This window comes from Austrofundulus limnaeus, unplaced genomic scaffold (genome assembly GCF_001266775.1).
Source record: "Austrofundulus limnaeus strain Quisiro unplaced genomic scaffold, Austrofundulus_limnaeus-1.0 Scaffold307, whole genome shotgun sequence".
NCBI lineage: Eukaryota > Metazoa > Chordata > Actinopteri > Cyprinodontiformes > Rivulidae > Austrofundulus > Austrofundulus limnaeus.
In genome coordinates this window covers 598,915-611,940 of record NW_013952709.1, presented here as the reverse complement: position 1 = coordinate 611,940, position 13,026 = coordinate 598,915, and the positions used below count along the sequence as shown (strand labels likewise).

The 13,026-nt window shown below is 39.5% G+C and overlaps 2 protein-coding genes across 3 annotated transcripts in view; one reads left to right on the top strand and one right to left on the bottom strand.

Annotated features, from left to right (window-relative positions):
- LOC106527071 (protein FAM102B) overlaps window positions 1–6,312 on the bottom strand; it is a 31,580-nt gene extending 25,268 nt beyond the window's left edge. Inside the window, exon 1 of one of the 2 annotated variants that reach the window (XM_014021832.1) lies at window positions 5,999–6,312. In XM_014021832.1, coding sequence (XP_013877286.1) covers window positions 5,999–6,144 — 146 coding nt within the window. In that variant the 5' untranslated portion in view covers window positions 6,145–6,312. The remainder of the gene's footprint in view (window positions 1–5,998) is intronic. The other variant, XM_014021831.1, reaches the window with a different exon arrangement.
- A 1,537-nt stretch (window positions 6,313–7,849) lies between these two features.
- The window catches only part of slc25a24 (solute carrier family 25 member 24), a 20,800-nt gene continuing 15,623 nt past the window's right edge, over window positions 7,850–13,026 (top strand). Inside the window, exons 1-3 of the mRNA XM_014021829.1 lie at window positions 7,850–8,360; window positions 12,458–12,584; window positions 12,683–12,770. Of these exons, the coding sequence (XP_013877283.1) occupies window positions 8,181–8,360; window positions 12,458–12,584; window positions 12,683–12,770 (395 nt within the window). The 5' untranslated portion in view covers window positions 7,850–8,180. The remainder of the gene's footprint in view (window positions 8,361–12,457; window positions 12,585–12,682; window positions 12,771–13,026) is intronic.

Below are 13,026 nucleotides of genomic sequence, written 5' to 3'. Positions count from 1 at the left end.
CACACACACACACACACACACACACACACACACACACACACACACACGTCCTCCTCCATCTTGAGGTTAAACTGCACGCGAGTTGCAGGCTGCTCTCAGCCAAAATGATGAGGCAAAGTGAAAGAGAAAGAGCGAGCGTGGGCAGAATTACGATGCCACAGATGGCCTCACTTTTCCTGGCGTCCTCTACTCTCCCACTCACCTTACCAACTCCAGTCTGTTCATACAGTYGGACCATATATTTTGTTGCTTTCACACATAAACTGCACTCATACTCACTWTAGTGTGGTACAAATTAAAAACAGCTCCACAAGTATGTAAACTGAAAAACTTCATATTTGAAAATGTGACTGAGAACTGAAAGAAAATCTAAAGAAAATGAAGTTAAARGCCTTAGAGGGCGTGTGGACTGAACATACAGGCTTGTATTCTGCTTTGTGTCGTTGCCTTAAAACAAAGCAGATGTATGACTAATGTTKAACAAATGCAGATTTCATCTGGAGGTTGTTACATTTCCAAAATCGAAGCCCCAGAGTCGGAGTGGGAACTCCCATCGAGCTGGACGCCACGTTCTTCTGGGACTTTTGGCTCGACTTTGTGCRCTGTGGCCCTCAGCACTTCACTAAACAGCAAAATCCTATTAGTCAGTATGAGTGAGTCTAGTTTAAAGCACAAGCTGAGGCCATCCCTACTTGTCTCTCTGCATGGTTCAGATAGCTTTTTAAACTGCACAGCTGCTCTCCCATTTAAAGACAGCTGCACCCAGAGCTTTCAATTTAAAACGCCTGCAGCAGAAAGAAAAGAATTCACATTCTTCACAGAAATCTCATACAAAAATGTCAGAGCTTACAAACAAGTTTAAAACCTGACTTCTAAAGAATAAAGCCATGTGAAGAGGAAATCGGAGCTGATTGAGTTGATGCAAAAGAAACGAGGCAACGATGTAAGCTTTCCTTCACTACATGGACACTAGCCTGGCTACACAGTTTCCCTTCTCCACTTCGTCTGGGTTTTCTCCCATAGACAAGGATTCCTCCTATAGAATTTCAACCGGGCCAATCGGCGCCGTTTCAGTCTGCCTGTAGTTTAGCAATGGCAGCGGAGGAAGTGAATGAAGCCAGGCTTCCAAATTAAACTGAATTAAATTTGTCTCACAAAGCCTGCAGCATCATTTACAACCATCTCATTCAGCTCTGTACTTCTCTCCTCCCAGTAGGGGAGGGTTGTTTACTGTAGTGTTGGGCATAATCGTATCGTGTGCACTTAGTCATCAGAAAAACATTAATTGATTTTTTTGGCACTTGACGATTAAAATGATTAATGCCACCAGTCCGCTCGATGTTAGCCTGGTAAAAACCAGACTCTTGTCCTTCACTTTGCTTCGTACAGAGGGTCTGGACTCGCTGCTATAGAGAAGGGATTCTTGCAGGAGGCGTGGCCTCTGCTGCAGTGTGTGCGTATGTCGCTGTGAAGGAGGCTAAGCTAAAAAGCTAACCATAAATCGCAAGCGCTGTGAACAGCCCCACTGAGAGGAGAAAAGTACCGAGCTAAACAAGACGTCTGTAAATGAGAGCTGCTGTTTTGTCAGACAAATTTAATTTAATTTGGAAGCCTTATCAACATGGACTGGCTTCATTCACTTCCTCCACTGCCGTATGCTAAACTTACTAGCAGACACTGCACAGAACATCTACATAATTCAAAACGCCGCCTTCTGTTTGCTGATTATTTTACCTGGGCCAAACTACAAGCAGACACTGCTCAGAAAATCGACGTTCTGTTCTCTGATTGGCCCAGCTAAAAATCTGCCAGCGAAATCCTCGTCTTTGGGAGAAATCCCAGATGGAGCTGAGAAGCGAAATTAGAATTGAGCGGAGCTGCGTAGGAAGGGAAGGGCCAGGCTAGCTCGATGCTCCTCTCCGCTTCAATGTGATGGATTTAAAAAAAAAGTTCTGTAATTTATTTATCTATCAACACAACTTAAAGTTTGATGTATAGCCTGAAGTTTGTAATTTTGACACAATTTGGAACAGATTTTTATGAACAGCAAATCCTTCCCACTAAATTGGTCATGTGACCTAGTGCTGGGCGGTATACCGGTTCGTACCAAATACAGTTTTTTATTTTTGCTATGTTATGCATTTTCTGAATACCGACATACTGGCTTAAATAGTCTGAACACATGCGGAACATTTCGTTGCGGCCGCCAGTGAACTGTTTCCCGGGGGACATTTTTCTTCGTAGCACCGCTATGTGCGTTAGCATGCTAATGGTATTGTTGGAGTAGTTTGTTTCAGCGGCAGGTGCCAATTCTGCTGCTTATATTGGCTGACGTAAAAAAAATTCAGTTTTCACCATCGCTGAATGTAGTAAACAACTTTTCAGTGACGTGCACGGTTAGATTTAACATGCGACTTTAATATGGAGACGTGGAGACGCATGGAGACTTTGACGTGCTTCTATTGTGAAAAGCCCAGGGGATGTAGCTTYGTAGCGGAGTTGAGTTGACTGGTGTGCAGGGTGAGTCGTCTTGTCCTGATAAGTTTTATTAAATAACATAAAACAATAGACCCGAYAATAATCTTTTCTTAACCCTCCTCCTTCACGACCGGACCAAAATGCATGACTACTGTCTCCAACCACCAAGTCAGAGAAAAGACACATAGGAGGGAAACAGCGACACAGACAGAGGTACAGTAAAAGAGAAAAGTTAATAAGCAGTTTTTGTAAATTTTATTATCAACTGGCCTGTGATGAAAAGAAAAATAAAGTGATATACCGTGAAACTGGTGTAAATGTTGAAAACACTGTGATATAAAATTTTGGCCATACCGCCCAGCACTAATGTGACCAGGACATAAGGGTGTCCAGGGACTCCTGGGGATTAATCGTTGAATTAATTGCTATCTGCTAAATACCACAATTAATCGTGATTCATTTTTTTGCCAATATTGCCCAACCCTAGTTTACAGCGCACGCAATTTCCGGTTAGCTTCTTAGCTTAGCCTCCTTCACTGTCGAGMTGACACACTATATGCGGCCTAACATTAGCAATTGGGTAAATCAGATCCAACCRTTTTAAACTTCAACAGAGTCCACGCCTCCAGCGAGAATTCATTTCTTAACAGCCAAGAGTCCAGACCCTGTGGACGAAGCAAAGTGAAGAACAAGGGGCTGTTTTTTATTTTTTATTTTTATCAGGCTACAAGAACACTATAAACATCTAAAACTTCCAGCACATTGGATTAGTTTGAGTCTTTTTTTTTTTCTTTTATGAAATTACTTACTTTGGAGCAAACAGACGGTTTGTTATAAAATCATCCATCCCCACAGCATCACTTCATAACGCTTCTCTTTGCACCCAGTGATAAAACCAATCTAATTTACAAGTGACAGAATAAAACTGCTTAGAGCAAGAGAGACTTTGATTGTGTCATTTGTGTCAGCAAAACCAACTCCAACATGACTCTGACTCCAGGGTCATGCTGAATAATGGGTACAGGYCATTTCCTCCTGCAGCCAGCTGCTGCAATATTATCTCACCGTTCCTTGTAACAAACACTCTGTGAGGTAACAAAGACAACATTTCATCCTGATCTTTTTCAGCATCACTTTCCCTCCTGCAGTGCTTGCTAATCATTTTAAATCTGCCGTGCCCCACTGACTTTCCAAGTGCCCTTCGTGGTCATCACTTTTTGCGATCAATATGGGTTATTTTAAAACTCTTTAGAATTTATATGTTTTTTATTWCAAGACGGTGTGATCTAACTTTGTTATGGTACAGACAAGAATAAACTAGAACAAGAATGGCTTTTAGTCCATGAAAAGCTGTTTGAGGTTTCCTCTTTAAAATTACATCAAATGTTMCTCAATAGAATAACCTAAAAATAGGATTCAGAAATATCATGAGTTATCCTGTTTAGGAAAACAAATGAAGTCACATCTCTGGAACTGCTCATGATATCAGGATGATCCAGGTATTAAAATGAAGCTTTAAAAGCAGGAATCTGAAAATTTAACTTAATCCTCAGTTTAATGTGATGGGTCGCATTTAAGCCATGCATCCATTAACTTTCACCCTATTTGAACCTTGTTTGCTTGCAAATTTTTACACTTAATCACAGCTTAATTTAACAACTCAGCCTACAAAAATTCAGCTGTCGAAACTAGGGGTGCRCCGATTCCAGTTTTCCTGACGATCTCCGATCTTTAAAAAGTCTCACCTGCCGATTCCGATTTTGGCCAATACTGATGTTTTTAAATAGCCGACACTGTCAGATGTTATAAAGTCACAATAAAACTTCAATGTTCAAATGTTCAATGTTATTTTACTGAAATACTTTGAACAATACCCTTGAAACAATGCAAACTTGTTTTTAACTGGACATTAGGTAGTGYTCACAGCAGAGCAAAAGAGGATAGTGGCTGATTTTCAGACCTTTGTGGAGGCAGAAAAGCTGAYCTTCTCCACCGATCTTATCTAAGGATCGGCTGATCTCCAATCTCCCAAAAGTAAGGAAATCGGCGCCGATAAATCGGCCGGCCAATTTATCGGTGCACCCCTAATTGAAACAAGAAAAAACCCTGTGCACTCATTGCAAAGAGCTGATAAATACCCCAGGTCAGAGGTCTGCAACCTTTATGATCAAGAGCCATTGGTACTGCTTGTCTCACTGATAAAATGTGTCCAGAGCCGCAAAAAAAGCTACTACTGTGATTATCAACTGGTGGTCCATCGGCCTTTTCGAGGCCTTTTGGGAAACCTTTATGGTCAGTGGAGGTGACATTATAAAACAAAAACAAAATTGTTATTATAATTATATTATTTATTACTACACACATCAGAACAAATAAAAAGACCATATTCATGTACACAAGAAAAATACTGTGTATTTTCTACTGAATTTCATAAAAACTAGTACAGCTGAATTATTTTGGCATATTTTTTTCTCATTATGTAGTCTTTAAATTATTTAAAGGTAATTATGATGGATTTGAGAGAAAGATCATAGAAATAAATTGGAATATTTAAGTAAACAACAGGCTAGCATGAGGTAACATGTTTTATTTTTTGTATTAGTAGTATTGCTCACATATTTGCATATAAAATGATTTTTGTTGTTGGTATAAAAATCAAAACAAAAAAAGATTCTGTTATGTTTAGTCACATTTTCAAAGAGCCACATGTGGCCCCAGATCCGCAGGCTGCAGACCCCTGCCCCAGGTGCATATGGGTAGAATATTAATAATCCTTATAATCAGTTGCATAGATAAGATGATAAATTATCATTTAATTTTGTGGCATTCTAAACATCTATTTTTAATGGAGTTCTTACACTGTGACTTATACCTCTGAAGAAAAAAAATTTTTTTTACACGAATAATATCCAACAAGACAAAAACATGTTTTAAAGGAAAAGAAAATAAAAATTGGCCAATTTCCCTAATTTAGATTTATCTGTGCAAACTGCTGTCATGTTCACAATACTTTCATGAAGAAATGACAGCCAGCCAACACGAAGTACATGACAAACAGGGCTTAGGTGTATAAGGTTCTTTTAGTTATGCTTTCAGCAGATMAAATATGTTAAAATAATGGTGACAGGTTCTGAAAGGGCCCCAAACCGTCCAGGGGACAAATGAACAAAAGGTACTTTGTTTCAAAATAATCTACATTAAAAAATACAACCAGGTGTTGGCTTTAGTGGGAGCTAACTTATAGCACTGTGGCTATTTTGGTCACATTAAATGTTATTTTGCTGCCTGAATTGTTTTGGCTAAGTAATGTCATCATGCAGAGCTGCGAACTTGTAATTAACACTGACAGGTCTGATCAAAACAAAACTATAAACGTAGATCGTGTAGCATTTCCAGCTAGTTAGCTTTTAGCATTTTAATCAGTGTAAAACCACAAAACTAGCTTAACCTGCAAAGTCAGTATCAGAAGTTTGGGGTTTTGGGGGTTCATTTAAGATTTTCTTTTTCTTTCTTTTTTTACCTCGAAGACTCCTCGGAGAAGCCGCCGTCCAGCAGCCTGACTTTACAAAAGAGGACACCGTTAACGACGGGGACAGACGACAGCTCATCCAGGTAAAAATCCACCCTGAACTTAAATTTCTTCTTTTTCATCATCATTAGATCCATACACCGTCTCAGTGCCGTCCAGGAGATGCTCTCGTTGGCATTACAGGACCATTGTGTCTTTCTGGTTCAGCCGTAGTGTTGTGGGAGGATGGTGAGGCTACTGATAACAGACCGTCAGTGAGCAAAGCTCACTGAAATGAAARAAGAACCGCTTCCTGTTGGGGGATTTCAAATTAAAATCAAAATAAAACTTTTTACGGCTACCAGCGTTTCCACGTAGCATATTTTTGCAATTGCAGATAACCTGACAAAACTATATTTTACTGTCGGTTTTCTTATTAAATATATTTTTCAAGGTTGCCACGTGTTTGGAAACTTGTCAGCCTTTCTATAATGTCTACATTTTACTTTGAATTATTTGCTGATGTGCCGGATATGAAGTAATGACGACTTCAAGCTGGATCAGCTTCAAAATAAAGCCCGCCTTCCCATCTTCGTCGCCCCCTGGCGGCCAATCAGAAAATGGTAGCAAAAATTGTACAGATCACAAGAAAGTGAAAAAAAAAAGAATTGTTGCACAGAATCTATTCTACAAATTAGTTTATTATGAAATATAAACCCCAACTTTTTTTTATTCCAAAAAGCATCCTGAAACAATCAAGTCATTTATTTTGGAATTGCCATATCAATGACATTTTTTGGAGTAACTAATTTATAATTTGTGATATTGATACTAAATTTTCATTAAGGTATGAGCACAATATTTTTGTTTTTCATGGAAAGAATACTACTCTAAACAGAAGACTGGCAAATATAATTAAATTGTAAGATTTGTCAAATTTCATATTCACAAATAATTTTTGATTATCTTTACTACATTTTGTCAGTTTTAGGTAAAGAAATCGAACTATATTTAAATATTATTTTTAAAAGTAGCTACAAATAGAAAAGCTTTAAATGGGTGCTGTAGAGATTGAGAATAATTAGTTTATCATAATGTTATTTTGTTCTAAATGTATATTTACTGTAGAAGCCTACCCCCTGGCATACTTTGTTAATTATTATGTTTTTTGCTTGTTTGTTTTTTGTTCCCTTTTTGTATTTGTATGTTTGTACAGTAAGATCTTTTAAATTAAAAAAGGATAATGTGGAATTTGTCGCCACCTCGTGGTGTAAACAGGACACTGCAATACAATCGTGTTTCTCTGCACAACTGTAAATAAATTAATAAATTCAATTAAGTTTTTTTTTTAGGGTTTGAAGTATATTCATGAATTTGATTTTAAGAGGAGCTGAACAAACACCATGAATAAATAAAAAAAAAATCCAMTGGACTTTCATGGGATGCATTTTGCAGGGGGTGGTTGTGTGTGTATTTTGGGGAGTGGGGCACATTCCTCGGCTATAACTCACCGATCTAAATCAGATTAGTCACAATGAAAAAAAAAACATCGACTTTGAACCACAGAGCCCACTACAGGGCGGGATTATATTACACGTACACACGTATGAGCAGTCGTTTAGGGAAGTTAAAACACACAGGCATCAACCATGAAGTTTACAATAAATGAATAAATAATTTTATTGAGGTTTGGACATGAAATAAGTCCACATGTAAAACATAAAACATGTGAAGGAACACGATCCTTGAAAACTCCAGGACCAGAGGTTGCTTCACAGATGGGTGTGTCTCTCTGTGTGAGAGAGAGCGCAGTAAAAGAAGGAGGTCTTCCCACAGAACTGAGCTGATGTCTCCACCCTTCTGCCAGTGCCAGCCTACCTCATCCGAACCAGCTTTCTGCAACTTTTTCATTACAGCCTCAGTGTTTACTGTTTTACTCCCCACTCCACCAACTCATGAGGATTTTCTGCCACTTCCTCTCCAAACTGCACCGCGGATTTCCTTCTGCGTCCCGCTGCGTAAAACCAGAAGTGCCAACAACAGAAAGTCGGATCGGATCGTTTCTGGGAGTGGTGTAGCTAATTGTTCAGTCTATCTGTGTGTGTGTGTGTGTGTGAGTGTGTGTGTCTGTGTGTGTGAGTGTAGAGCTCTGCAGGCCTCTGCGGGTTTTTTTTTTTATTTCCTGTTTCCAACAATGTATCCAGTCGTGAGGAAGATGTTTTTCACGGACTCTCGGTGCGCAGGAGATGAGACGAAGACGTACGAGGAGCTGTTCGCCAAACTGGACACCAACAAGGATGGGAAGGTGGACATTTCCGAGCTGAGGGAAGGCCTGGCTGCGATGGGCATCCAAACTGGGACGGGGGCAGTTCAGGTAGAGGGGGGAAAAATTGCGGGGGGGAGGAGGTTCAACTGGGGAGAAAATGTGAAGTATTTCCAAATGAAATGAAATGAGTGGTTGYTTTTTCTCAACATCAAATAGATTCAAGTAGGACTCAGAAGAAGCAGCTTGGTCCATTCACTTCCCCATGGGCGTCAGAACCATTTTAAAAGTTGTGGGGGGGACATGCAGGTTKGGGTGGGGGGTCTGGGGGTCCTCCACCAGAAAATTTTAAACAAAATATATGCCTTTTTCTGCATTCTGTTTTTTTTAACCAGGTTCTTAAACATACTATTACATACATAAATAAACACTTGATTTAATTATTATTTCAGAAACAGATTCTTCATTAAACTAGTTCCATCATCCTGTTTTAAACTCACCGCTACAGCTGAGATAAGGTTAATTGATGCGACACAATTTAACATATCCAGTGACTTTAKGGGTGCCTTTCACTTTCATATTGTTTATTCTTGATTTATTTTAAATTGTAACGTGTCATTGTGCCAAATGACCATTAACTGCATGTTTAAAACTAATAATAATAACTTTGCCCAATGAAAATGTGCAATATTGATAACCACCAACAGTGAATTTGGAGGTGCATTTCACTTTTTATGATTTAGTGATAGGTTTACTCATAACCAAAAGGAACAGGGCATCATGCAGCTTTCAGAATATAAAATGACAGTGTTATGGTGACAAAAATAAAAAATAAAAATTCAATAAAACAAAAAAAAACATTTGTCAGTTTTAAAACTAAACTGGAGGCGGAAGAGTTATTTCACCCACTAGTTACAGTGAGTGGGCCGCTCCAATAGTGTGCATACCTAAAAAGGATGACAGTGTGAGAATGTATGGAGACTAGAAGGTCACCATAAATCCATGGTTAAACGTGGATCAGTATCCTCTTCCAAAAACACAAGATTTGTTACCAAACTAGACTTATCTCTGGCTTATCAGCAAGTCCAGTTAGAGGAAAGCTCTAGGTGTTTCCTGACCATAAACACGCACAAAGGGCTGTATCAATACAACAGGTTGCCTTATGGTGTTGCGAGTGCCCCTGCAATTTTCAAAAAAAATAATGGATCAAGTACTTCAGGGCATGGATGGTGTTATGTCTCAAACCCTGGTCTCCTGCTCTCTGGTCCAACACTCTATCCATTGCCCTATTGGAAGGCCACAGTGTACAACCGTTGGGATGGTGTCTTTAGCGCTAACCATGTCATTTGCTCTAAAGTTAACCTTAGTGGCTTTAAGCCTCATATTAACCAGTTTTTCATGCCTCGTGTTAACCAGATAGTGGTTTTGTGCCTCATACTAACCAGCTGACAATCAAAAGCCATTCTATGGGACGGGGAACMTSCTAACCGGCACAGTCGGGACATTCTGAAGCCATTCTAGGGGACTGATAACGCCTATTAACGTCCWTTTCATGGATAACATCCAAAGYGGGTGGWTATCTATCTTGATGATATCTTAACAACTGGTAAAAATGCAGAAAGCCACCTGACTAACCTAAAAGAGGTCCTTAAGAGGCTCGAAAGCTACAACCTCAGGGTAAAGCGAGAAAAATGTGAGTTCATGCAAGACAGTGTTGCATATTTAGGACAAATCATTGACGCCACCGGCATTCATCCTATGAAGGAAAASACAACTGCCATTCAGAAGGCTCCATTTCATGTAACTGAACTGAGGTCATTTTTATCTCTGTTAAACTACTGTGGGAAGTTTATACCAAACTTATCAACTCTGATCCAGCCAATGTCAGTAATGCTGCACAAAGATGCAGACTGGATTTGGTCAGAAAAATGGCAAAATGCTTTTGAGAATTTGAGAATGCAATGAAAACACTTCARTCTGACAAAATCTTGATGCATTTTGATGCAGAGTTACTAATTATCTTAGCATGTGATGCATCTCCTTATGGAGTTGGTGCTGTAATCAGTCACCAAATGAAAGATGGAAGTGAAAGACCGATTGCATTTGCCTCAAGACAGAAMAAAACTACTCTCAGATTGMAAAAGAAGCACTTGGTTTAGCRTTTTGTSTTRTGAAGTTTCATGACCACCTTTATGGAAGGAAATTCRTTTTTGGTGACAGACCACAAACCATTGCTAAAAATATTGGGACCAAAAACAGATGTGCCTACGCTAGCTGCTGCTAGATTGCAAAGGTGGGCTCYAATCCTAGCTGCACAYAAGTACGAAATCCAGTACAAAAGATCTGAGCAGCACAGTAATGCTGATGCTTKATCAAGGTTACCAATGAAASCAAGTGTGGATGTGGTGTCAAACCCTATTTACAAAATATCCTACCTTGACAAGTTACCGATCACTGCAAGTTACTGTTCCTTTAGGATGCTTCAAGCCCCACCCCACTCCGGCTTCCAAACCGGTTCGCTCCAGTTTGAGAGAGAGAGGTTACGTTTTCTAGCAGTAAAGAAACGTTTTATTTACAATTTCTTTTTATTTACAATCAACAGAAGGCTTTTTAATCCATTTCGTAATTATAAATTTATCACAAATGTGCATAGCGAAGGTCAAACGAGTAAACGCTGAGGTTGCTGTGAAAATGCCACTGTAATTGTGCAAATTCAACGAGCTCAAAACACACGAAAATTCTCATCTACGATCTTAAAGGAAAATTTTAACAAATCAGTTTAGAGTAAATACATTGGGGCTGCATAACRGCGTAAATTTACATGTTGAATTTACTTTTTCCCAAAAAATCTCTAGACCCTTCTCGATAAACGCGTAAGKTCAGCTTGCTTCATGCTTGTGATGATTTCTAACTACGAAATGTTCTATGAAAGAGGAGGAAATTGTAATCGGTAAGTCCAGACCTTATTTGGTAATTTCGTTGCAGACAGCTGTAATAGAGTCAGAAAATGTCATAGACCAGAGGGGGGTCAAACTCATTTTCACCGAGGGCCACATGAGCGTTATGGTGGCCCTCAAAGGGCCAGTTGTTCCCATGGATGATCGACATGCAATATGGGAGATTAAGTTTGTGGTCGATGCGAGACTTAAAGCAGCTTATTTTAAGACATTATAAGACATTATTACTGAGCTATCGAACTAAACTGCTCAGTTACATACTGTATAGCCAACAGCTCATGGACAGGATAAGGACTATTATCTTTCACCTTCTAAGTTTGTTTATTTTGTTACATTTAACCATAAATTTCAAGTTTACCATTTATATAAGAAACAATTTTCATATTAAGTATAAAAAAGTCGGGGGAAAAATTTTTTGGCGGGCCAGACAGGAGTCATCCGCAGGCCACATTTGGCCCGCGGGCCTTGAGGTTGACGCACGTGTCATAGACAACAGAGAAAACTGAACAGGTTGAAAAATCTGACCCAAACAGAAAATAAATAAATCTTTACAACACCAATAGAGACTAAATTAAACTTTTCTGCACTCAGAGACTCCAAGTCCAAAACAAAATGTATTTAACAGCTAAAAAAGTGGATTTAGCGTGATTTGTCCCCTTTAAAGTTCAAACCGTGAACYAATCTGGTGGGTTGTGGCTTTTCTGATCAGATAATGTGGCTCTCCTGAAGTCAGGAGTAAATGTTAGGAGGGGTCACTGCTTTGTGTAAAAAGGTGCTGATAGAGTTTCAGTTTTGCTCCCACTGATACGATAAGCTGCAGTAAAACCATCCACTGGCTGCTTCACAGCTAATCTATTTAAGACATTAGTAATTTTCATTTGTTTTAAATGTGGCAGTCAAACGTGGGTGTAAAAGTTATATTTAAGCAAAGCCGAACATTTCAAAATAAAAGCAACAAGCATAAAATCTGTTCCGTAGTGGTAATGAGGCCAAACAGGAGGGCACAAAGGAAGTGCAGATAAAGTGAAGCAAATCTTCCTGTTCTTCTGCCCCCAAGTGGCAGAACCAAGCAGCTGCTGCTTGAAGAAGAAATGGTTCAAAATGCCTCCTTTTGCAGCAGATCTCAAACCTCTTCCTTCACCTCTTCAGGAGGTCAGACACCCGGCTGCTAACACGTTCGACACGACCACTTCAGCAAGCCTGACTGATAAGATTTTGTGTTTCTTTGGTTGTTTTATTTCCTCCCCTCAGAAAATCATTTCCTCCGGAGACGAGAACAAAGACGATTCGCTCAACTTCCAGGAGTTCTCCAAGTACCTGAAGGACCACGAGAAGAAGCTACTCCTGACTTTCAAGAGCTTGGACAAAAATAACGATGGTACGGTTCAACAGCATGAGCTTGACTCTAATTAAAGAAGTTAAATGCTGAGAATCTAAAGCTTTGTTTTTTTTTTTTTTGTTTTGTTTTTTTACCAGGCAATATAGACTACATGGAGATAAAGCAGTCGCTCGCAGATCTGGGGATGGACATCAGCGTCGAGGACGCAAATAAAATCCTTCAAAGGTATGTCAGCTCGTAGTTCTGCAGACAAAAATGTGAAAAAATAGTCTTCGCCGATCAAGTGGCTCTGCTGAGAACATTTGTGGAGGTAAAGAAAGAACAAAACGTGTCGTAAACTCACACTGAAACTGTAAAGAGTGCAACAGAAATTAAAGGTGGAGACTCGTGTGAGGGACTGATAACTGGGGGGGGTCACATGATAAAGAGCTGGTCTCACACACACACACACACACACACACACACACACACACACACACAC